This window comes from Ochotona princeps, chromosome 23, assembly GCF_030435755.1.
Source record: "Ochotona princeps isolate mOchPri1 chromosome 23, mOchPri1.hap1, whole genome shotgun sequence".
NCBI lineage: Eukaryota > Metazoa > Chordata > Mammalia > Lagomorpha > Ochotonidae > Ochotona > Ochotona princeps.
The window spans coordinates 4,492,858-4,516,527 of record NC_080854.1 but is presented as its reverse complement, the minus strand read 5'-3'; the positions used below and the strand labels follow the sequence as shown (position 1 = coordinate 4,516,527).

Genomic DNA, 23,670 nt, shown 5'->3' with positions numbered 1-23,670 from the left:
TTAATCTTTCTTCTTCAGATGGTTTTGTTCAGTGTGTTATCACAGCCGTAGGCTTCCTGGCGCGTGAATTAGGTGGGCTCTCATTCATGTCCAGGCTGTGATGGGCATTTTCTTTAGTTAAGATAATTCTGATTTCCATTTCTTAAAAAATATATGAGTAATTTAGTAAAGAAGAATCCAGAGCCCCTAACATAGGCTGCTTACCCCCCTCAGACACACACACACATATGCTCATACAATCAAAATTACGCATGGTGCTCCAGAGGGCTCATTGACCACCAGAAGCCCAAACCATCAGGCATCCCAAGTTCAGAGCACCTGGTTATAGCAGTTTCTTGGTCACCATCTGGTAATTTCCCAAGGAAGTAATTTAACGCTTTAGTCACATGTGTTCAAATACCAGTGACCTGAAGTGCTCTTGGCACAGCCCTCCTGTCGCCTCCATGTCATAGGCTGCCCCAGTTCTCTGGGTCTCTTTGCGCTGTTCTCATGGTTTGAGTCTGTGAGATCACTGCTCTAGCACTGGAAAATGCTTCCTTGGTCCTGTGACATTTTCGAGCTGTTTGACTCATGACTGAACTCTGTAAATAGTGCATTCCTCAGTTTGAGGTCTCCCTCCCGAAACAGTCAGTCGTATTCAATTCTTAATGTTTTGCCTACCCTCATCTCTGAACACAAAATGTGTCATTCTGATGTGCAGGCGTTGATCCAATCCTTTGCTTGGTCATGTCCTCGTGAGATTATCTCTCAAAATCCATTTTGTCCATTCATGCTTTCAAGATGTCCTCTCATATCTTAAGAACATTTAATGTAATTAATATGGAACCAGTGATCGCTGGTTTTGTCTTTAGGGGGTAAAGATTCACGTATTTGTAGCTTTATAATAATTCAGGACCCTTTTATACCAACCCCAAGTGGTTGGTAGTGGACAAAGAGATTCGTAACTTCTACAATTGGTGCCGCTTCTGACTTACGTGAGAGACCCAGAGTAAGTAAAACAGTTGCCATCCAAACTCAATAGGTGTTTTTAAGATTTCTCAGCTCAGCATTGAAGTGTTCCAGTGTGGCACTGCGCTGCACGTTTGCTGCTCAGTGGAGCTCGTCTGAGCTTGTCGCAGTCATATTTAAATGTGTCAGCAGGAACAGCCAGTTTTCCCAGCAGATGCACTGGTTCGATGTGTCTGCTATCGGCGCATCCATCTCGTCACGCACAAGGTGAGTTTCGCTCATGTTTTCTGTGTTGACACTCTGGAGTAGGTAATTTTGAAGATAGCCATCTAGAGGTAGGATCTCCATCTAGTATCTGTCCTTCTTTCCTGACTTCGTTGTGGTTTGGGCTGTCAGCAACCCCTGGCCTTTTTAACTTCTATAGATGCTTCTCCACCGTCTCCATTGTGATACCTTTGTTGAGTTATACATTAAAAGTAATAATGAGTTGTGAACATTAAAGAGACTATTGTTTTAAGAAAACACATCAGACTTATAAATAAAATCTTCTTAACAAAATTGAAGGGGATAGACAGGCCAAAAAAAAAAAAAAGGTGATTTAAAACCATCTGTTAATTTACTCTAATAATTAACGAGCATCCTTTCTGCTCTAAAAATTGGAATGAGATGCTACTGTAGATAATATGCCCAATAGCTGTCAGGAAGACCCCCTGGGGTTACGACGAGAGCATAAACTTAAAAACTACCTGTGTGTTCATGGAGTTGGGCTGTGTGACTTGGAGTGTTGTGGAAATTACATGTGTGAAAAGATACCAGGCTAATCAATACTTGACCTTATAACTGAGACTATGTATGATTTAACATTTGGGGATCAATAAGTAGTATGTAACTCGAACAGAAGAAAGCAAAGGGCATGATGAAGCAATCTACCGTCACTTCAGCTTCAGGAGAATGCACCATTGTGGACCTGCAGTGACTTTCACGTCGTGATCAGTGGGGAGAGGGGGAAGCCATCACATGTGTTTTTACTCTGTTTAGTTCTGACGGTTCCTTCGAAGTTTGATTTTCTAACACAAGGCCAGAATGAGCAGCATAGAGTATTCTGGAGTGAAGGATTAATTGTGGAGAATTGTTAGTCTTATTTTCAACGTTAACCATAAGGAGTAACGACTTGGAGGAAGCGAGGACAGGTTTGATCCAACCAGCAGAGGCCGTACCTGGCTAAGCCGACTAGCCAGGCTAAGAGAAAGAATGGCTACTGAGACTTAGCGTGAACACACCACGCGCTGTAGACTTTGCCCAGGGCGTTGCATTTGTTTGTTCGTCATATCCTCACAGCACTCTCTGAAGTGGAGGTGTATGTTATTTCCCCCGTTTTCCAAGTGAAAAACCCTAAGCACTTGGAATGACTTGCCCATGATCTGCCGCTCACGTTCTTAACCGCTACTATCTCCTGTTCTCTGCATGTTGTTCCACCTGCTGGAGACAGGCGCTTGCTCACGTCCTCTAAGTTTGCTCCCTAAATGCGTGTTCCTGCTGAATGATGTGAGTTAGATGGCAGTAGACTGAGCAGTGGGGGGCGGATGAGATTTCTGCTTTTCCCTCAGGCTGAGCTGAGCCCTGAGGCTTCAGTCCTGAAGTACAGTGAAGTGTGGATCAGTGCTCTGCTCACAGCCTGTGTCCCTGTCCCTAGCCCTAGCTGCTGCAAGGTGTTGTGATTTGTGACTTTACCTGCAGTTTCTTTCAGGACCTCACTTTGGTGATTGGTATATTTATACATAAGTAAATACATACACAGTATATGCTAAATAGATGCTAACGTTGGAAATCACTGTGTAACTCTCTGAAATGTATAGTTGTTAGATATATAAATATATATATATATATGTTAGAACTTAATTTAATTTATTTGAAAGTCAAAGTAGCCGAGCCAAAGTAATATAAAGAGATCATCCATCCATTGAGTTCACTCCCCAAGTGGCCAGGGCTGAGCCAAATTGAGGCCAGGAACCAGGAGCTTCCTTAGGGTCTCCGACGTTGGCGCCAAGGCATCCAGACACTTGGCCCATCTTCTGCTGACTTCCCAGCTTAGTATCAGGGATCTAGATTAAAAGTAGAGCAGGCACCTGCATGGGATGTCAATGCTGCAGATAGCAATTTAACTCACCACACCATAGTGCCAGATTTTATTTATTTCTTTAACAAAAAAGGATATTTGTTTCCATGTTCTTGAAAGGCAGAGAGAGATATAGAGACAGACTGACAGACAGGCAGATCTTCCATCCCCTGAGGCCGGGAGCCTGGAACCACAGAACTCGATGCAGATCTCCACCCTGGTAGCAGGCCCAAGCACTTGGCAGTGTACGCTGCTGCGTCCCAAGATGCATTAGCAAGGAGCTGGGGCAGCTCCAGAACAGCCAGTCTTCTGATATAAATACTGCTATCCCAAGCTGCAGCTTAGCCCTACATTGTGTAATATTCATTTCTTTTTGTGAATGTATTTATTTCTTTTATTTTCTTGCTGCATTTTCTATATATGTATATTGGTTTTTTTCTCAATAATTACAAGAGTAGGGCCCAGCATGATAGCCTAGTGGCTGGGTCCTTGCTTTTCATGTGCCAGGATCCCATATGGGTGCTAGTTTGTGTCCCAGCTGCCCCACTTCCAATCCAGCTTCCTGCTTGCTGGGACCCTCCACCCACGTGGGCGAACCAGAAGTTTCTGACTTCAGATCGGCTCAGCTCCGGCCATTGTGTCCACTTGGGGAGTGAACCAGCAGATGGAGCATATTTCTCTCTGTAAATCTGCCTTTCCAATAAAAATAAAATAAATCTTTTAAAAAATTACAAGAATCATTTTTAAAGACTAAAAGCTATTAAGTTTACTCCTTAAGAAATAGAATTATGAGACCGGTTTTAGGCACAGGCGAGTGAACTGCCATTTCCACACCAGCATCCCGTGTTGGAGTGCTTCTTAGAGGTTGAGTCCCAGCTGCTCCATTTCCAATCCAGGTCCCTGCTAATGCACCTGAAAAGCAGGAGAGGGAGGTCCTGGTCCTTGGGCCCCTGCCACCTATGTGTGAGACCAGCTGCGGTTCTATGCACCTGGCTTCACCTGGAGAAGTCCTAGCCATTGTAACAGTTTAGGGGGTGAACCAGCAGATGGAAGATCCTGGTCTCTTTCTGTCTCTTGGTCTCTCTCTTTCCCTTCGTCTTTCTATGTCTCTGTCTTTCAAATAAATACCTCTTAACAAGACTTAAGAGAAGCCGTTTATCTACTGAGTGCCCCATGAGCTAGTTGGGAGTGAGTCTGCGAGCTTCATTGCGGTATTCAGGACTTCTCCAGATCTTCACCCGTTAGTCCCTTCAGTGACTGTGCAGGTACTGACTTGTTGAACTCCAGGGCTACTGTGAGGTTGAACAGGAAAGTTAACAAAATGTTACTCATATCCTCTTTAGTACTATCATTACTTCCAGTGATCGTAGATATGTGTGAAGGTCAGAGCCTTTTGTATATAGCAAGGTCTAAGACCATGACCACTTTACATCTGTGTATTTGAATGTCTCTTTACATAAACTTGTCCATCATCCCTGTATTTGTGAGAAGATGAGACAAATTGAGATATGGAATGACAGCTGAGAAATCTGTAGTGGATCACCTCAGGCAGTGGGCCACCTCAGGCAATGGACCACCTCATTGGATCACCTCAGGCAGTGGGTCACCTCAGGCAGTGGATCACCTCAGACAGTGGACCAACTCAGGCAGTGGACCACCTCAGACAGTGGACCACCTCAGACAGTGGACCACCTCAGACAGTGGACACCTCAGACAGTGGACCACCTCAGTGGATCACCTCAGGCAGTGGGCCACCTCAGGCAGTAGACCACCTCAGGCAGTAGACCACCTCAGTGGAGCACCTCAGGCAATGGACCACATCAGTCCACCACCTTAGGCAGTGGACCATCTCAGGCAATGGAGCACCTCAGGCCGTGGGCCACCTCAGTGGAGCACCTCAGGCAGTGGGCCGCCTCAGACAGTGGACCACCTCAGGCAGCCAAGTCCACTCTACTGAGACCTGTCCTTTTTTTTCTAACAAAGTAGACCTGACAATTTCAGCAACTGCCTTTTCTTTGAATTAGGCTTTAATATGATAAAAATAACATTCATTGTAACCACTAGAAGCAGCTAGTCTCTTAGTTAAAACAATTGATTGTACTTCAGGCTTTAAATAGCACAATGTTCATGTAACTTTTTGAAACTTGAGCTCAGATAGTTTCGCTCCACCTCTCACTGCATCCTACAGCTTGAGAGTGGGAACCAATGGCATCAAGCCATCTGTGTAAGAATCTGCAATGCAGCATATTTTAGGCACTCTACTATCTGTGTAAGGTAACGAAAAATTTCATGTTTGATTAATTTTATTGAGCTGGAACCGAACAAAAATCTAAGTGTATGTTGTTTTCTAGGTTCTGATTGTCAGAATATTTCCTGCAGCAAAAAATGTTCTAAAACCTTTTGAAGTGTCAACTATAAAATGATTTGTTAGTTGCACTGTTGTGTGTTGAGGGGATTGTTTGTGTTTGCAATACTCTGTTTTACCTGGGAGATGGTTTGCCATCAGTAGTCATTATGGCCCATAAGCTACTATTTTCAATACCTTCAAATTGTACTAAAAATTCAAGAAAGCCTTTTTGTGGGTCCTTTGAATTACAGTGTAAAAATCCATAAGTGGTGTCTGTTGGCTGACCAATAAGGAACAATAACCCAGGCTGCTGAATTTTAAGTCTTGCCCATGGGTTCTATCTGAACATACACCGTGGATTTCTTGTGGTTGAGAATTTAGTTTGTTAGAAGTTCAGCTCTTCAATGTTGGAGGTTCTTTGTCCGCCTCACATGCAAAAAAATATTTAAATGGTGCTGCCCCAAAAGCTCACAGAAAAAAACATAACTGATTTGTGGGAAATTAGTAAGCAGTGGGACTATTTCTAGCTTTTTATTCCATGCACACATTTCCCTTTGTTCTTTATAAGGCATTGTTGATCTGTCCAATTCATGTGCTGTGTTCTCTCTCCCACTACAGAATGACTTTGGAAAAAATAACCCCTCTATTCTGCATGACTTAACTGTGTTGATTCTTATGTGGCTCAGTTTTAATTCTAACTTATGAGTTGATTATTTGTTCATGTGTTTTTGGAGAGGGAAGCTTTAAGCTCCCCCCCAAACACACACACACACACACACACACACACACACACATTTTGCTGGTTGTTTATGGTTGATTTTCTTTTCTTTTTTTTTTTTTAATGAAAGTATTCTTTTTTTTTTTTAGATTTATTTTATTTTTATTACAAAGTCAGATATACTGAGAGGAGGAGAGAGAGAGAGGAAGTGGAGCTGCCAGGATTAGAACCAGCAGCCATATGGGATCAAGGCGAGGACCTTAGCCACTAGGCCATGCTGCCAAGCCCTATGGTTGATTTTCCTCCTCATATGTAAATATCGACTTTGAAAAATCTTCACACAACCAGGATCTGTGAAGTTCATACTTTTGCAGATATATTGTATGATGGTAGCTGACAGTGTTATTTTTGCCTTTGTTAATCAATCAGTACATCTTTAAATACCATGATCTTTAGAAAATTGGGCCATTAGTATTACAGAATTCCAAGGTGAGGATAATTGATTACAAAGATTGGCTTTCACACTGTGGTCTCATGTTTCATCTTAAGAAAAATCTTGCCATGTGTAGAGAAAGACAAATTTCTAAGGAAACCCATGGAAACCCACTTTTAATCATTCACCTAAAAGAGAGTTTAATGTAAGACGTTGCTATTTGACATCATTTGTAAAGCAGGTTAGCCATTTTTTAATGTAATAATTTAGTTCTAATGTATGTGTGTGTGCGTGTGTTACTGAAGACTGGCATTATAAGATTTATGGTTGAAACTGCGAATTATGAATTTAAGCTGCTTGGATTCAAAGCTGATTCTGCCGTAATCTCTGTGTGTTTCCATTTCCTTTTCCCAACAATGGAGATACTAATATTGTTTTGGCATTTTAAAAAAAGAGAGACTCCATGCCTGAGTCTCAATTGATGTTGACCATATCTGTCAGATAGAATATAATGTTAAAATTTGTGTTGCTGAGTTTTTGGGGGACTTTTGTCTTGTTCCATAAACAATTTTTTGATTGAGACCCTCTCAGCAGAGGTGGCCTGAGCCAGCATGGAATGGATTTCTTTTGCCTTGGCCCTTCAATATTTGCAGCTCTTTTTTTGTATCTGGAAGCAGTGTAATTATAATGGGAAGTCAAGCAAAACCGTCCTTCTCATAAAGAGAGGAAGGCAGAATGTGAAATGGTGTGTTGACATCTGTGCCTTGCCCTGGGCCAAAAGCAGGACCGTTTCCTCTGCCTCAGCCTCCCATCTGCGGCCTTCTTAGGGGTGGACCCTCTCTTCTCTGCCCCCCACGCAGAGCCCCAGGCGTGGTGAAGTTGAGAGGGAGAGAAGGTTGGAATGTGAGGAATGCAGGAAAAGGAAAACAGGGGTTCCCAGAAAAAAAGCAGAAAAATGACCGATCTGCAGGGGACCCCCCACAGCTACATGCTAAGTTTATGCACTGGTGTCGGTTCTACAAGTGTTCCGTGGACGTGGCCGGGTTAAGGATAGAACACGCAGATCTGTCCTAATGACTCTCCAGTTTCCTGTTGGAGAGGTTCTCCGACTGAAGAATTCACACCGCGCTGTGCTTTGTGTCTGCCCACTGATGCACAGATCTAACTCCCGCTACAACGGCAGCTGCTTTTGTAGTGACTTCTTCCACAACACGGTTAGTTTAGATCCATTTTTAGAGTAAAGGCATTACACACACACACACACACACACACACACACACACACACAGTATCAGTCTATAATGTGTAATTTAACTCTCATTGATTTTGATGTGAGTAATTAAGCAATGGAGTGAGGAGTGCCTCAGAAAGGCATGTGTTAAATAAACAGAAGCAAGCATTTGGAGGACCAGGGGGGAAAATCTTTTGTCTTATGGGTTTTTCTTTTTCAGTGTGAAATTCTTTTTTTAAATTTTCAAAGCGTAACTGATTTTTTGCTTATGATTTCATAATGGTTATATCAAGTTCACTTGTAGTTCAGAAGAATATAATATTACTCTAATATAGATCTCTTGGGGATTATTTTTTTTAAGATTTATTTATTTTTATTGGAAAGGCAGATATACAGAGAGAAGGCGAGACAGGGAGAAAGCTCTTCCATCTGCTGCTGGTTCACTCCCTGAGTGGCTGCAATGGCCAGAGCTGAGCCAATCTGAAGCCAGGAGACAGGAAATTCTTCCAGGTCTCCCACATGGGTGCAGGGTCTCAAGCCTTTGAGCTGTCCTCAACTGCTTTCCCAAGCCACCAGCAGGAAACAGAAAGGGTAGTGGAGCAGCCAGGACAGGAACCAGCACCCATATGGGATCCCAGTGCATGCACGGTGAGGACTTCAGCCACTAGGCTACCATTCATAGCCCTTGGGGGTTATTTTTCATGCTGCTTGACTGTGTTCATCTTCGTTGAGACTTGAGGTCATTCAAGTCCATCCCCTCATTTATTTGCAAGACAGAGTTACAGGGAAGGAAGGAGAGACACAGAGAGATCCTCCATGCACTGGTTCTCTCCCAAAATGTCTGTGATCGCTAGGCTGGGCCAGGGCCAGGTCGAAGGCAGCAGCCTGGGACTCCAACCAGGTTTCCTGCATGGCTGTGAGGGACCAGGTTCTAGGTTCACTGCTCTCCCAGGGACTTAGCAGGGAGCTGCTTGGGAAACAGAGCAGCCGGGACCTGGGTCTGAGCTTGTGGGATCCCAGGGTCCGTGGGCCTTTCTCCTGAAGGGACAGTGAACACTGAGCCTGCCTTGAGTTTCCAAGAGTTTTAACACAATTAATCAACACATAGTTTCATCCAGTGTTTTAAAAATCACCTCCGTGTTTGCTTTGCAGACTGATTTTGCCCGATTTAGTGGAACAAATGTGGAAACTGATTTTGTGGAGGTGCCATCGCAAATGCTGGAAAACTGGGTGTGGGACCCGGACTCCCTCCGAAGACTGTCAAGGCATTACAGAGATGGAAGCCCCATTGCTGATGATCTCCTTGAAAAACTTGTTGCTTCTAGACTGGTCAACACAGGTATGACTTACAATTTTAAGAAAGGAAGATATGCTAAAGTCACTTGACACCAGACTTCTGTCATTTTGTATAAAATTAGTGTTTGCCTTAGTGATCATGGTGTCTCGGGAGTGCAGACATAGCGAAAGAAGAACACTACACATTGGACTAGGGGATCCTAGGGTTATGTTTGGGGGCGATCTTTTAAATCTTAAATAGAATACAATGCCTTGCTTCTACTGTATGATGAGTGTTACCGGGAAGGGTGTTTTGAAATCTGTGATCATCTGATACCGAAACAGACAGTTCTCTCTTCTCCAAAACGCACTCAAGCCTTCTCATGTCGTTAGGTCTCCTGACCCTTCGCCAGATTGTTCTGAGCAAAGTTGACCAGTCCCTCCATGCCAACCCATCCCTGGATGCCGCAAGTGAATACGCCAGATACTGCACAGAGATTTTAGGTGTTGCAGCTACTCCTGGTACGTACGGAGCCCTGACCCCGTCAAGCCCAGGGCGCACCCCTAACTCTGCAGCGGGGCGGAGCAGTCAGCCACATTACCCAGTTTCGTTGGTTTCTGATTTCTGCAATCAGGACATAACTTTCAGGGAAGCATACTATGCCCTCATGAATTATGCCGTCCAATGTGCTCGGAGGAGAGGTGGTTCCAGAGCCACAGCGTTTTAGTGTAATCAGGCATGAGCAGCTGGCCTCCACCCCGGAGCTGAGCGCCCTCTGTGCCTGGCAGCACCCTCTGGCTCCACCCTGCCGGCGGGCACCATCACTTCCCTGTGATTCCCAGGCAGAATTTGGCAGAGAGCGCTGGCAATGAGAGGCAGAGACTGCTACCTTGTTTCTGTTTGGGAAATTAGCAGGAAGCTTCTTCCTTTTTTTCTTCCTTTCTTCTTTTCTCTCATTCTTCCTCTCTTTTGAGGACTTATTTCTTTGTTTTAAAGATTTTATATATTTGAAAAATAAAAAGATTTAGATGTTTGAAAGGCAGAATGGGGCCTGGCGCTCAGTGACCTTAGCTCAGGGGCTAAATCCTCACCTTGCAAGTGCTGGAATCAGGTGCCAGTTCATATCCCAGCTGTTCCACTTCCCATCCAGCTCTCTGCTTGTAGCCCGGGAAAGCAGTCTAGGACGGCCCAAGGCCTTGGGACCTTGCACCCATGTGGGGACCCAGAATAAGCCCCTGGCTCCTGACTTCACATAGGCTTAGTTTCAGTTGTTGTAACTGCTTAGGGAATGAACCAGTAAACTAAAGAAAGATCTTTTTCTCCGCCTCTCCTTTCTATATAACTGCATTTCCAATGAAAAAAAAAATCTGTTGGTTTACTTCCCAAACGGTTGCACTGGCTGGAGCTTAGCCAATCCAAAGCCAGGACTTTCCTCTGGGTCTCCCACATGGGTGCAGGGTCCCAAGCCTTTGGGCCATCCTGGACTGCTTTCCCAGGCCACAAGCAGGGAGCTGGATGGGAAGTGGAACAACCAGGAAACAAACCAGCGCCTGAATGGGATCCCGGCGCATGCAAGACGAGGACTTAAGCCAGTAGACTACCATGCCAGGCTCAAAATCATTTTTAATGTAGCCCTATCTTTCCTAATTTTCCAATAAAGAATTCTTATTTAGGAGCTAACAGTTTGTAGGAAGCTCCATTCTTGGTCCTTGTAGTTACGAAGATGTGTGGCAGAGAGCAGGCTCGTATTACAGTGTCTTTCAGAAGCAAAAGCACCAGGGATGGCAAAGGGCTGGCTGTCTGATGGGTGTGGACAAAGCCTGTGACACCGTCATCAGGCATTCCAGAGCACAGGCCGAAACCAGCTGTGGGGGAAGTTGGTAAACATGTAGGCCACAGGCGCCGGTCTGCCCAGGGGGAAGTGGGGTGACAGCCTCTTGCGCACTTTCTCCTCCCACCACATGACTCCCCAGAAAGCAGCCCTAGCTACCTGATCACCTGATCATTAACGTTTGCTATCATGCTGATTGAGATGTGCAATGTGTCCCTTTTTTCCAAAGGCACAAATATGCCAGCCACGTTTGGGCATCTGGCAGGGGGATATGACGGCCAGTATTATGGCTACCTTTGGAGTGAAGTGTTTTCCATGGACATGTTTTACAGCTGCTTTAAAAAAGAAGGAATAATGAATCCAGAGGTATTGTACTTTTGTTTTTCCTTTTTTTTTTCGTCTCCCTCCCCTTTAACTTCCAGTGTAAGATATTTATGAAGCCAGATTTGAGAATAAGAGGTTTGCTAACAGCTTTGAACTTGAAGGTCTTACATCTTCTCAAATCATCACACATCATTAAGTTGCAGTGTACAAGTGATTAACTCTAATTCTATAGGTTTTTCAAAAAAACCTAACTGCATTTTCTTGCTTATTAACATTCCAATATATTGCATAATTAAAAACTCAAAGCTTTGTTTATGCCCTTGAAACTTTTATAGCTGCTAGTTTTGACATGTGCCGTACGATGTTTTGGTTTTATGGGAGGTTGGGAAAGAAGCCGTGAGTGGTGTCCTTGTGTTTCTACACTCTTTCTTTGTGTATTTTCTGTGGGAGGCTCCCTTTGTGGCGGCCGTTCCCCACCCACTACAGAGCTTGTAACCCAAATGCCTTTAAGTAACTTAAACTGCTTCATTAACCTGCCCCATTCCTCCCTGTGTAGAGAAAATGGACTGCCAGGTGGCTGCTGGCCAAGCCCTCCCCAGACCCGGCCCCTCCGTTCCCGGTCTGGCTGAAGACTCAGCTGTCAGGTTTATTTCTAAGGCTGATATATTTGCCAGTGTGTTTTTAAACTCAGTGTGCTGCGGAAATGAGGGAAACAAATGAACAAAATCAAGTTCATTTCAACCGGCTGATTCGTTTTCTAAAACTTTTGTTTCCTGGGTTGCACAGTGCCTTCCATACGCACATGGAAAAACAAGGCTGGGACTTAGGCCACCAGTACCTCCCTCGGTTCCCTGGACGAATGCAGGGCCTCCGGACTCTGCACCGTCTGTTCTCCGCGGGCACTCTCTCCCCCAGCCTGGCCCGCCCACTCCCTGTGGCCCTGGTGCTTCCTGGGTCACCTGACCAGCCCACCGACAAAGGTCAGTTTCTGACCGTTGTCTGTCCTAACAGGTGCCTTGACTCCGGCATGACCTTCCCACTAGCGTCAGGCCCTCAATTCCTCCAGCTCTTGTAGTGACTGTGCCTGTGGGTTCCACGGGGGGACTGTGTGCCTCTTTTGAGCACACTCTCACCTTTAGCTGGACACCCAGGTGACCCTGCAGGCCTCCCGGTTCACCACAACTCCTTCGGTGGCTCCACCCATATTCTATCAGCATACAGACTAAGAACACCCAGATTACGCTCCCAGGACTGGGACCCATCATCCTGTCTGCACCTGGACCTTGGTACTTCTCCTGCCTCAGGTCTCGGAAGAGATGACTGACCAGTGGAGTCTTCCCGGGGTGCCATCTTGAACAAAACTTGAGAGCTCCTGCCACCATGCTGGGAGCAATGCTGTGCTGCTCTGCTCACGGCCCAGTGTTTCAGCCTTAGAAGCAGTCCTGGTGCGAGGCAGGTTCCTGGCTTTAGCCCCGCCTCTGATTTCACCCCCGACGACCCAGCAGCAGCCAGAGAGGCCCTCATCCCCTCATCCCCTCATCCCCTCATCCCCTCTCCCTCTGCCCCCTGCTCCTTTGTTCACAGCCTGGTTAGCCTGGCAGGCAGATCTCATTTTTACTTCCCAACCTTCCCTGTTAGCCAATTGTGTGTCTCCCTTCACACATTATACATTTCATTTCTTCCACCTAAAATGTTTTGCTTCTCAAAAAAAAAGTTCCTCTTGTTCTTAAAGGCTCCGCTCAGATAAGCACCCATTTGTGAACTCTTCCAGACCTCCTAAACCCAACGTGATCTTGCCATCAGTGGATGTGGTGGGTGTGGGGCAGGGCTCTGGCAGCTCTCCCTGTGTCCATCTGGAGTGTTTAATGTTACCATTACCTAAAGCGAGGAAGTGGAAAGCCTCATATACCCTAGGATGCAAATTTTGATTTTAAAATGTATTGAGGGGAAAAAAAAAAAGGTATATCAAGCTATTGTCAGTGGTTATCATTGGATGCTAAATTTATCAGTGATTATTAATTTTTTCCGTACTTTTCATGGAGCTATCTTTCAGAAATCACAGAATAATGTTTTAAGGAGACAAAGTCTAGATTTGGTAAGAATCCAACTGTAACATTGTCCTGACTTATTAGTGGCTGCACTTCTGTGAACAGTATGTACGCCCCTCCCCCTAGCCTGAGGCAGTCTGCCTCCTTGAACGCCTCCGTGTCCCCCTGGGACCCCAGCTCCAGCACCGCCTTCTGCCAATCTGCTGAGCCAAGTGGATCCCAAGTAGCTTTCAAATCCAGCAGAGCCCAGCCCTGCCAGTGTGCTGCTTGTACTTATTCTCAGGCCTCACCGCTTGGCAGGCAGCCACAGTACTCCTAAGTTAGACAGAGGGGCTGGGTTGAACTTGGAGATGCAAGGTCCAACTGCTTGGAGCCATTTCCTCCTGATGTCGAAAGCCGCGTTTGGCTTCCCTAAAATTCTGGATTCAGTGGTGCTGGATATTATTAGCGAGCTGATGCCATGGGGCTGGCTCCAGTCCCTTCCTTCTGCCTTCTTTTTCCTTGGCTAGCAAACGCAGTTGGAGTTCGTGTCATTTCTGGCCCCCTTGCTCTCGCAGCCATAGTGCACCTGACTCCAAAAGCCAGCGAGAATCCACAGCCCACCGTCACACCCAGTGCTGCCGGGGCACCGCTGGAATCAGCTGCCCAAGCAGCCCCATTTTATCCCCTCCTACAGTGACTGCTCTTTGTTGTGTTTTGTTTTACAAATGTTTACTCTAAAGTAACACCTGGCTTATAAAATTCAAATACCTAACTTATTAAACATGAACAGAATGGGACAGTAGCTCTCTTTGACAGAAAGCGTACATCGCTACAACAACCGCGTTGTGATGAGTAGAAGAAACAATGATTATTGCCCAGGCCCCTGCACCACGCACTATTTACTTTGTTAGCATCCAGAGTCTGGTTTCAAACAGATGGCATGATATCGTGTGGTTTCAGATGCACGAGCTGGCTTTAGTCTCCCAGGTCAATGTATGGTCACTCTCCCAGGCCTTCACACAGAATAGGAATAAGGATTTTCATGATAGAAAATAACACTCGTGTTGGTGTCAGGTCCCAGGAATCAGGGCTGCAGGCTCCGCCGTCTCAAGGCTTCACCGAATCCAGCACGTGTTGGCCTCATTCTGAGAAGATAGTGTTGGGTGGCCCTGCAGGCGATCGGCGCTTGCTGTCACTGCAGAGGCGCACCTGAGAGGGCTCGACCTTGTTGGATGTGCAGGATAGTGGAGTGTTTGCATGCCGTTTCCCTGTGTCCTCTTGTCAGCCTGCCAAGTTCAGGGTTGGCTTATGGCTGACGGTGACAGGTGGGCAGGTGGGGTCAACCTGTAGCCTTTTTCATTTTTTTTTTAAAGATTTATTTATTTATTTGAAAGAGTTACAGAGAGAGGAATAGAGGCACATAGGAAGATTATTCCACCACTGCTTCATCCCCCAAGTGGCCACAACTGCTGGGGCAAGGCCAGTTCAAAGTCAGCATTGGGGACCCAGGCACTTGGTCCATCCTCCACTGCACTGCCTGGCATATTACTGGGAGCTGAAACAGAAGCGGAGCAACCAAGACACACACTGGCACCTGCTTGACCTGCTGTGACACAACACCAGCCCAGAACCTGCAGCCTTCTGAATCCTAAATAGTCCGTAGAATATTCTGTGCTATGATTGTTTTCATACTGTCCTGAGAGCCGGTTACCCATAGCAGCCTGTTAGTTAGCACTACTTTTATCTGTCATTTTTTTTATATTATCTTTTGTAATAAGCAGATCTGACATTTAACTGATCAGTTACTTTATTGAGTATTACCCAGACTTTGTTCCTTGTATGACAGGTACAAGTGGTACCATCAACAGGCGGGGCTTTTTCTTCTGTGGAAGGGAAATACTTGGGAGTCACACTTCCAGTAAGATTTAGGAGTCCTTTCAGGATGTCTTTAAGGTCACCAAATGCAATTTCAAAATCCAACATCTAATCACAGGGTTGAAAGAATGAGAGCATTTTTAACTAGGGCCATTTCTTTTTATAAGGCAACTTCATTGTGGGAAAATGTCCTAAGAGATAATAGACATTGTAGATCCAAAGGCAATTATATTGTTAAGCCAGAATTATCTCTCTTCTCTCCTGCATTTAAAGAAATGCCTAAGCTTTGTTTCTTCCGTGAGTGAAGGAGAGATACGACCAAGTGTGGCTTCAGAAATACCAGGAAGGTCAAGGTAGCCCTTCCCTCTGTAACCTGTAACACCAGTGAATCTTCCATGTAGTGAGAGATGCACACAGAGAAGCTGAGCTACACGTAAGGAAGACTGTCTCGCAGGGAGCACAGAGCATCCCACCGCATCCCGCAGTGTTCACGCACAGTTCTAGGCTCAGCTCCTGCTGTGATGCATTGCAAGGGCAGGTGGGAAAATGCCTTCTCCCGGGGGCCCTTGTCAGAGTCCAGCCTCTTCTCTCCCAGTCTACCCCCCAGCAACTCATGTTTCTAGCACCTCAGCCAGTTCTTACAGCATTAGGTTGTGCCTGATCGAAGCGCTACGGAAGGAATGAGGAATGATTTGTCAACTGTTGCCGAGGCGAGACGCTCTAAGCCTTGGATCCCAACCACCTGGAAGCAGCTCCCCAGCCTGTGTGTTCTTGATGCCCCTACTGGTGTTTCTCTTAAGAGCCTTGTTCCCCAACTCCTTCTTTATAACCCCTTTGAGATCATAGGGCTCTTTCAGCTTTATGTTCCCTTTATAAAACTGTGTCGCTGAGTGACTATCTCTTTGGACCTCACTGGCAGCTCCCCCCGCCTGCCCCCTAAGACCTGCCCCTTCCGGGAGCGGCACTTTGCTCCTGCCGCGGCTCCGGCCTCCGGGTCAGTAAGGATCTGTCTTACTGCTCACCTGTGTGCAGAAAGCATCTTCTGCAGCAGTCCCCGCGCGGCTGCTCTGTTCCCCTCTCCCTGGCTGCAGGTCCCCACCTTTCGCCCTCTCCCCTCCTCGCTTGTGGAAGCCAAAGGCATTTTCTCCCCACCCCCCACCATCTCAAAGCCCGCACAGAAAGCAGACTTGCTGGTGAGAGGGAGTTTCGGGCTCTAGGAAGAAAGGTTTCAAAGTCCAGTTGGAAAGCAGGTGCATGGTCACCATCACTTGCCCATGGCCGGTCCCTGTCTGCCTGGTGCCTGTGGAAGAGACCGCTGTGACTGGTCCCCAGGGACAGGAGCAGGGAGGGCGGCAGGAAAGGCAAAGGACTCAGTGTGCTGCCCGAGAGGCCCAGGACAGCAGGAGACCGGCTCCTGGCCGGTTCTGTGTTCTCAGGATTGAAACCTGAAACCCGACCTTCATTTGGACAGCTAAGATTGCTGTTGAAATATTACCTCGAAGCACCATGTTCCTGGATCCCTCTCTGGCCTCATGTTCCTGCAGGATTACATGTTCTCTTTCTCACTGAGACAATGACTCTTATGCCTTCCTCTGGCTTTATTAGGTAACAGAATTATATAAGGAAATGCCAAGCCAGGAATTCATGTGTGTCCCTGGAGTGTGTAAGAGTAACTCAACTTTGGGGGCAACGCAAGAATTAAACGAACAAAAGAAGGGCTGAGGTTTGTTGAGCGTCACTGTGTACAAGGGGGTGGGCAGTAGACTGAAGTCACGCAGCAAGGTAGGCCTAGGGCCCAAGGAAGCCAATATGCAAGCTCACACATCCAAGGCTCAAGCCCGGATTCCAGCCCGGGTCTGCTGCAAAGCTCTCCATCTTGCATTAGAAGCCGTCGGTATCCAACAAGACCCGCATTCACCCTACACGGTTAAGCGCTGCCCAGGGACAGCTGTTGGCTTTCCTTCGGAGCACAGCAGGACCCTGGACCCACACAGATGCTCCTGGAGGTCATCTGCAGAGGCAAAAAAAACCTCTGAGAGCTTCCCTTGCCAACCTCCTGGCAGTGTAAAAGCGCTTTGCCGTAACACAGCTTGTGGCAGGGACCCCTTTCCCTTGTGGCTTGTGTTGCCCGCGCCCTCTCCGCTGAGCCACAGAACTGGGCACCTGCCTAAAACACAAAAATTCACTTAACTCTTTTTTTGTTGTTTTCTTTTTTTACTTTAACAAAAGCAAGATCCTGTTACCAAAGTGACTCTCAAAGTCTCCTCAAAACTTCATTGCAAAGGAAATGAAACTATTAAAAGGCCATTGCCCTGTAATTCAGGAAATTGAATCAACTTGTTTGGAGCCATAAGCAGAGGAAGACTTGAGCCGCAGATTGAGACTAAACAGTGCCCTGTTCTGAAAGGCCTCTGCCATTCCAAGGAGGCGGGCACTGGCTGCTTGCGGTGTGCGGGGTCCCGCAAGCGCTTGCTCTTCTCTGCGACCTAACCTTTCACCCCTCTGCACAACACGAGGCTTCTTTGTCATATGGCAACATTTGGGGAGAGGGTGATATAGTTTTTTTAAATCTCCATGTAAAACGATCCTCCCCAAGACACGTGGTAATCAAGCTACCCTCCAATGAATACAAAGAAAGAATCCTAAGGTTAGCACGAACCAAAGAGAAGCTTACATTTAGGGGCAGGACCATCAGAATCACTGCCGACTTCTCAGAACAGATGCTCCAGGCAAGAAGGGAGTGGAACAAAATCTCCATGTAGATTTTCATTAATGTTCCTGTAATATCTATGGAATGAAATATCTTTTTTACTTTAATGGGCGATGGGGACCCTGGCGCTGCGGCGTGACGGGTAAAGCCGCCACCCGTACTCAGCATCCCCGGTGGGCTCAGTTTGAGTCCCAGCTGCTCCACTTCCAGTCCAGCTCCCTGCTAGTGTGCCCAGTAGAGCAGTGGCGCATGGCCCAAGTGCCTGGGTCCCTGCATCCATGTGGGAAACTCAGAAAAAGCTTCTGGCTTCCGACTGTCTCACCTCCAGCCGTTATTGGCCAACCGGAGAGTGAACCAGCAGGTGAGAGCTCTCCTCTCTCACTGTCTGTATAACTCTACCTATCAAATCAATCAATCAATCTTTTAAAATACGATCAATAAATAAAACATAAGGTGTGGGCATTTGGCACACAGTGAAGCCACCTGGGGTGCCCACATCCCAGATTGGGGTGCCTGGGTTCCTTCTAGCCCAGCTTCCTGCTGGGACCCACACTGGTGGGCAACAGGTGATGGTCACCCAGGTGGCAGACCTGAATCGAAAGCAGACCCCTGTCTTAGGTCTGGCCTACCCCTGGCGCTGGTGGGAATTTAGGGAGAAAAATCAATGCATACAGGATCACTCTCTGTCTGCCTCTTTGCCTGTAAAATAAATACAAATAAAATATTAGATATATCGGTTTATTTTTAAATTTTTCACAGATTAATATTATTGAGGTTGGGTGACAGGTATACATGCAGTTTATTATACAGTTGTCCCAATTAGTGTTCATGAGCAAATGGAATTTAAAGATAAATGGATTTTTCCTTCACATAAAATCATTTTGAGGGGTGAGTGTTGTAGCACAGTGGATTAAGCTGCTGCTTCTGACATTTGTGTCCCAGATCAGGACGCCCGGTACCCTTGTGCCTTGATCCAGCTCCCTGCTGGAGGAGGCAGCGGGCAAAGGCCCAGGGCCCCGCATCCCTGCCACCCGCGTCCAGCGAAGCTCCTGGCTCCTGGCTTCAGTGCGGTCTGGCCATGTAGGCACCGAACCAACAAACCAAAGATCACTCTCTCACACTGATTCTCTCTCTGGAACTCTGATTTTCCAATAAATAAATCTCTTAAAAAATTTTTTTTACTACATGCATGGTTTTGTCATAATATGCGCTTTGCATTAACTTTTCAAAGATCCTCTCATGCACGGATTTCAAGTTTTGTGTTCAAAATAAGCTTCCTTTTAAATTCCATTTCCATGAACTTTTTGATGTACTCTCACATACTTTTTAAGTTTTCCATAAAAGGTTTAAAATGGTTTTTTTGATGGTTTTTTTTTGGGGGGGAGGTGTTTGCAGACGAATTTTACTCCTCTGTTTGCCAAGTCCTTCCTGTATTGCTGTTCCCAGAGAGCACAATCTGGCCTCGCCCCACCCGCTCACTTAACACTGGTCGCCCGTAGACACATTGGGCAAGGGAACAAAGGAAAGGGAACAAAACAGTGGTTGGATTAAAAAACTTCTTGGAATAAGAAATCCTATGATGGGAACAGCCATCAGTTGGCGCTATGTGTTGTGGCACAGTGTGTCAGGCAGCTGCCGGAGATGGCAGCATCCCATATAGGTACCAGTTTATGTCCCAGATACCTTGTTGTTAATGACTTGGGAAAAGCAGCAAAAGAAGGCTCAAGTGCTTGGGTCCCTGCACCCATGTGGGAGACCTAGAGGAAGCTGCTGACTTCCTGGCTTTGGCCTCACCCAACCTCAGCCATTGCCACCATCTGGGGAATGAACCAGCGTTTGGAAGGTAGCTCTTTCTCTCTCTGTAATGCTGGCTTTCAAATAAATGGATAGATCTTTAAAAAAACAGAACAGAGTCACCATCACTCACACTTTAGATTCCAGGTTACCGCTGTGACACACCTTGCCGGAAATGGCACATCATTCCCCACTGCTGCCCAGACCAAAGTGAATCCTGGTCCCAGCCCTCGTCTCCGAGGCTTTCGGGGAGGCCGTGTCTGATTGCAGGCCTCCTCCATTGACTAAAATGTCCAAAGTTTCCAGGGGAAACGAGGCTACTCCGTGCCGTCCCAGTGGGGCCCCAGGATGCTGCTGCCCGAGGGCCGTGCGCTCTAGCAGCACTTCTGCGTGCTGTGGCCACACGTGGCGCTGAGCACTTGACCTGAGGCTAGTCTAACTGCAGAACGGAAGGGATGTCTGCAGTACATGAAAAAACACTGGATCTGAAGGAGTTACAACAACAGTATGGCTCATTTTAAATTTTGATTCGTGCAGACACAATGATCTCAACAGCATTTTATTACTTTTATCTATTGTTCTAATTTCAGAATTTTATTTATTTATTTTTTTCTCATTTATCTGAGTGATAGAGGAGCCCAGAAGAGAACACATATGCAAATCCTGGTTCCCCACATTCCTGTAACAGCCAAAGGTAGGCTGAGATGGAGCCAGGAGTCAGGCAGTCAGCCCGGCGCTCTCCTGTGCATGGACCTGAGCACCTGGGACATCCTCTGCCGCCCCCAGGCTGTGCGTCCTCAGGCAGCTGGGATAGGACGTAGAGCCAGGACTGCAACCCAAGCCCACCCCTTGGGATGCCACTGTGCCATTCACTCACCTCCGTTTTGTAAAATGTAGTTAGTAGAAAATTTCAGCTATGTGTGTGCCTCATGTTATAATTGCATTAGACAGTGCAACCCTAGTGTTATGAGAATTTGGATTATCTACTCTTTCTTTTTTAAGACTCATTTATTGTACCTGGAAAGTTATAGAGTTACAGAGAGAAAGAGAGACAGAGGGGTCTTCTATCCGTTGCTTCACTCCCCACAAAGCCACAACAGCCAGAGATGGATCAAAAGTGGAGCAGCCAGGACACGAACCAGCACCCCTATGGGATGCCAGTACCCAAGAGTAGAGGATTGGTCTGTTACAACAATGCACTAGCCCTGATTATGTACTTTTTTTTTTTTAGATTTATTTATTTGTTATTGGAAAGGCAGGCTTACAGAGAGGCGAGACATAAAGATCTTCCATCTACTGGTTTACTTCCCAAATGACCGTTCTCCCCTGCCTCCCCAGGCCACATGCAGGCAGCTGGATAGGAAGAGGAGCAGCCCATATGGGATGCCAGTGTTTGCAAAGCAGGAAATTAGCCAGTCAGGCCATCGTGCGCGGCCCGATTATTTACTCTAGATTGGGATCCAGTTAGATACTAACCTATAGATGATTAAGTTACAGTTGATTTCTGCTTGCGGTCAAAAGTAACACCAACATTTTTATTTTTATTCATCTATTTTCGGGAATCAGAGAGCGAAGGATCTCCCACCCTCTAGTTTACTGTGTGGATAGCCCCAGCGGCCAGAGCCAGGCCAGGCTGAAGCCAGACACCGGGGGCCTTCTCAGGGTCTCCCACGTGGGTGCGGGGAGGCACCCATGGTGCTGCTTTCCCAGGCACATTAGCAGAGGGCTAAGTCAGGGCCACAGCAGTCCGGACACAAATCGCCACCCTCATGAGATGTTGATAATGCAGATGGCAGTCTTACCCACCGTGCCACAGCACCAGCCCCAAAAGTTTTTGGTTTTGTGTTCCTGTTAGAACATTAGTTAGTTGATTAACTTGATAAATTTCCTCCATACTTTATTTCCTTAGCAATTTAACTAGATGTAACCCTGATGACTATACCAAACGGAACCTTATTTGTAAGTCAAAAGGTACCGTCCCCAAATGCTTGTCCTATTGATTGAGTGACGTAATAGATACAAATTGGAGTGGCATTCTGTAAACTGTTTGCTTGCATTTCCATTGCACTGTCTTGTCTTCACTACACGGGAAGTTAGAATAACAGATACCGAACAGCTGTTCTCTGAATTCTTCTGCTTGTGTGTTCATGTAAACAGAATTCCTGTGATGGGTTTTCAGATCTCAGCTCTTCACCCCAGAGGGCTGCCTTTCTAGCCCGCCAGGCAGAGGTGGCCACCCCTGTACCCAGGGGCTTGTCTTTGCTCATTTATTTTTCGTTTCTGTCTCCTTATTTTATTTAAAAGGGAACAGATTTCTTGTCTGCACCCAGGGTCTGTTCTCCTGCTCCCCATCCATATGTGATGAATTCTTTTGTTTTTTATGAGCCTCCCCCGCTCCTAAAAACAGCGGGAGCCATTTCTCAGTGGTGCTGTTCTAGGACACATGCTTTTGTCATTCTGTGGGAGTCGGGTTTGGGATGCGGTGACGACAGGGATGTGCCACAGGGTCTGTTTTGGCTGTCTCATGTGTGTGTGCTCGCGTTGTCGGGCCACTGCCGAGCATCTAAGGAGACAGGGCCGTAGCAAAGCACAGCACGCAAGACCCGAGGGCTCCCCATCTCTTACTACCAGAATAGACGCCGTCCCTCTGCCTGCACCCCTGCCCCTTGTCTCCTGCATCTAGGGATTTGGAAAACTGCTATTGAACTGAGAGTTATTAGGCATGATGTTTTATTTTATTAGGTTGGAATGAAATACAGAAACCTAATCCTGAGACCTGGGGGATCTCTGGACGGCATGGACATGCTCCAGAATTTCCTGCAGCGCGAGCCAAACCAGAAAGCATTCCTAATGAGCCGAGGCCTGCAGGTTGCCTGAGCAGGCCAGCTCTGGTTGCCAGCCCCAGCTGGAGGACAAGCCGACGTCGCCACGTGGCACTGGCCTGCAAACCGAAGGGAGTTTTGCAAACGAACGTTGAGATTTCTATTGACTTCCTTTTGCTTCTTAATTTTAAAAAATTACCCAGATGTAAATGAAATTATAAATACTGTGACCTAAGAAAAGATCCACTGGCAAATAATTGTACTATAAAATTTCATAAAAATGCATTTGATTTCTTTTTATAAAAGTTTCATATGAATGTAATTTGATTTTTTTACTGTTATGATCTAAATAATATAATGTAACAGGACTAGGAATTTTGAAATCGAATCATACACATGACGTAATGTGATCCTTCTTTATATGAGATTTGTACTTGGGATTTCTGGACCCCCTCCATGAGTCATCACATTCCTGTGGGGAATGTCTTCTTAGAGCCCTTCCCTCAGCTTTGATTCTGTGTCTCACAGTGAGGTGTGACCTCTGCCTACTTACCTCAAGACCAAGGCAATAATGCCCCAGTGAGGATTCTAGACTGTTCTGCTCTGCAGTGATGTTCCTCCATGTGGGTTTGCTTTCGCTTTGCAAAGCCCAGTTGGAGTGCATGAAAACCTTTGGCGCTGCCACCGCACCTGCCGGATGACGTCGTGTGCTGGTGGCTTCCATCTCTTGTGCTAAGGTCTCATTTCCTTTTCAGCACACAAGGGTTGTCAGTGCCTGGGATGCCATTCCCATGTCTCCCACAAGCGGCAAGAACTTTGCCTTCTTTAACCAGCGCCTTGTCTAAAGTTGCACAGGTGGCTGTCTTGAGTGCCCTGAGGGAGAGAACTGACGCTGGGGAAGGGTTCCAGGACTCCCGCCAGAGTGGGTTCTGCACAGAAGCATTTGCGGGAGCCCCATTGTGGGGTGCAGGGCAGCCCTTGGGCACCTGTTCTGTTATCAGCTGATTGTAATTTTCTATGAGCCCTTGAGTGTCTCCAACTCTCACTCCAGCCTGAATTCCACTTCCACAGCAGTACTAATTTCCCTTTCCTCCTCCTCCCCACCCTCCCACCCCAGGAATCTACTCAATGAGGAAACCAAGACAGGATAGCTTTAAACAAAGCAGTAAACTTGGAATGAACACCACCCAGGTCTCGAAGTTACTTCTCACTCGCT

The 23,670-nt window shown here is 46.5% G+C and overlaps 1 protein-coding gene across 1 annotated transcript in view; it reads left to right on the top strand.

The window, feature by feature from the left end:
* NLN (neurolysin) overlaps positions 1-23,079 on the top strand; it is an 85,378-nt gene extending 62,299 nt beyond the window's left edge. Inside the window, exons 10-13 of the mRNA XM_058680067.1 lie at positions 8,945-9,131; positions 9,461-9,589; positions 11,129-11,265; positions 22,375-23,079. Of these exons, the coding sequence (XP_058536050.1) occupies positions 8,945-9,131; positions 9,461-9,589; positions 11,129-11,265; positions 22,375-22,509 (588 nt within the window). The 3' untranslated portion in view covers positions 22,510-23,079. The remainder of the gene's footprint in view (positions 1-8,944; positions 9,132-9,460; positions 9,590-11,128; positions 11,266-22,374) is intronic.
* The last annotated feature ends 591 nt before the right edge of the window (positions 23,080-23,670 follow it).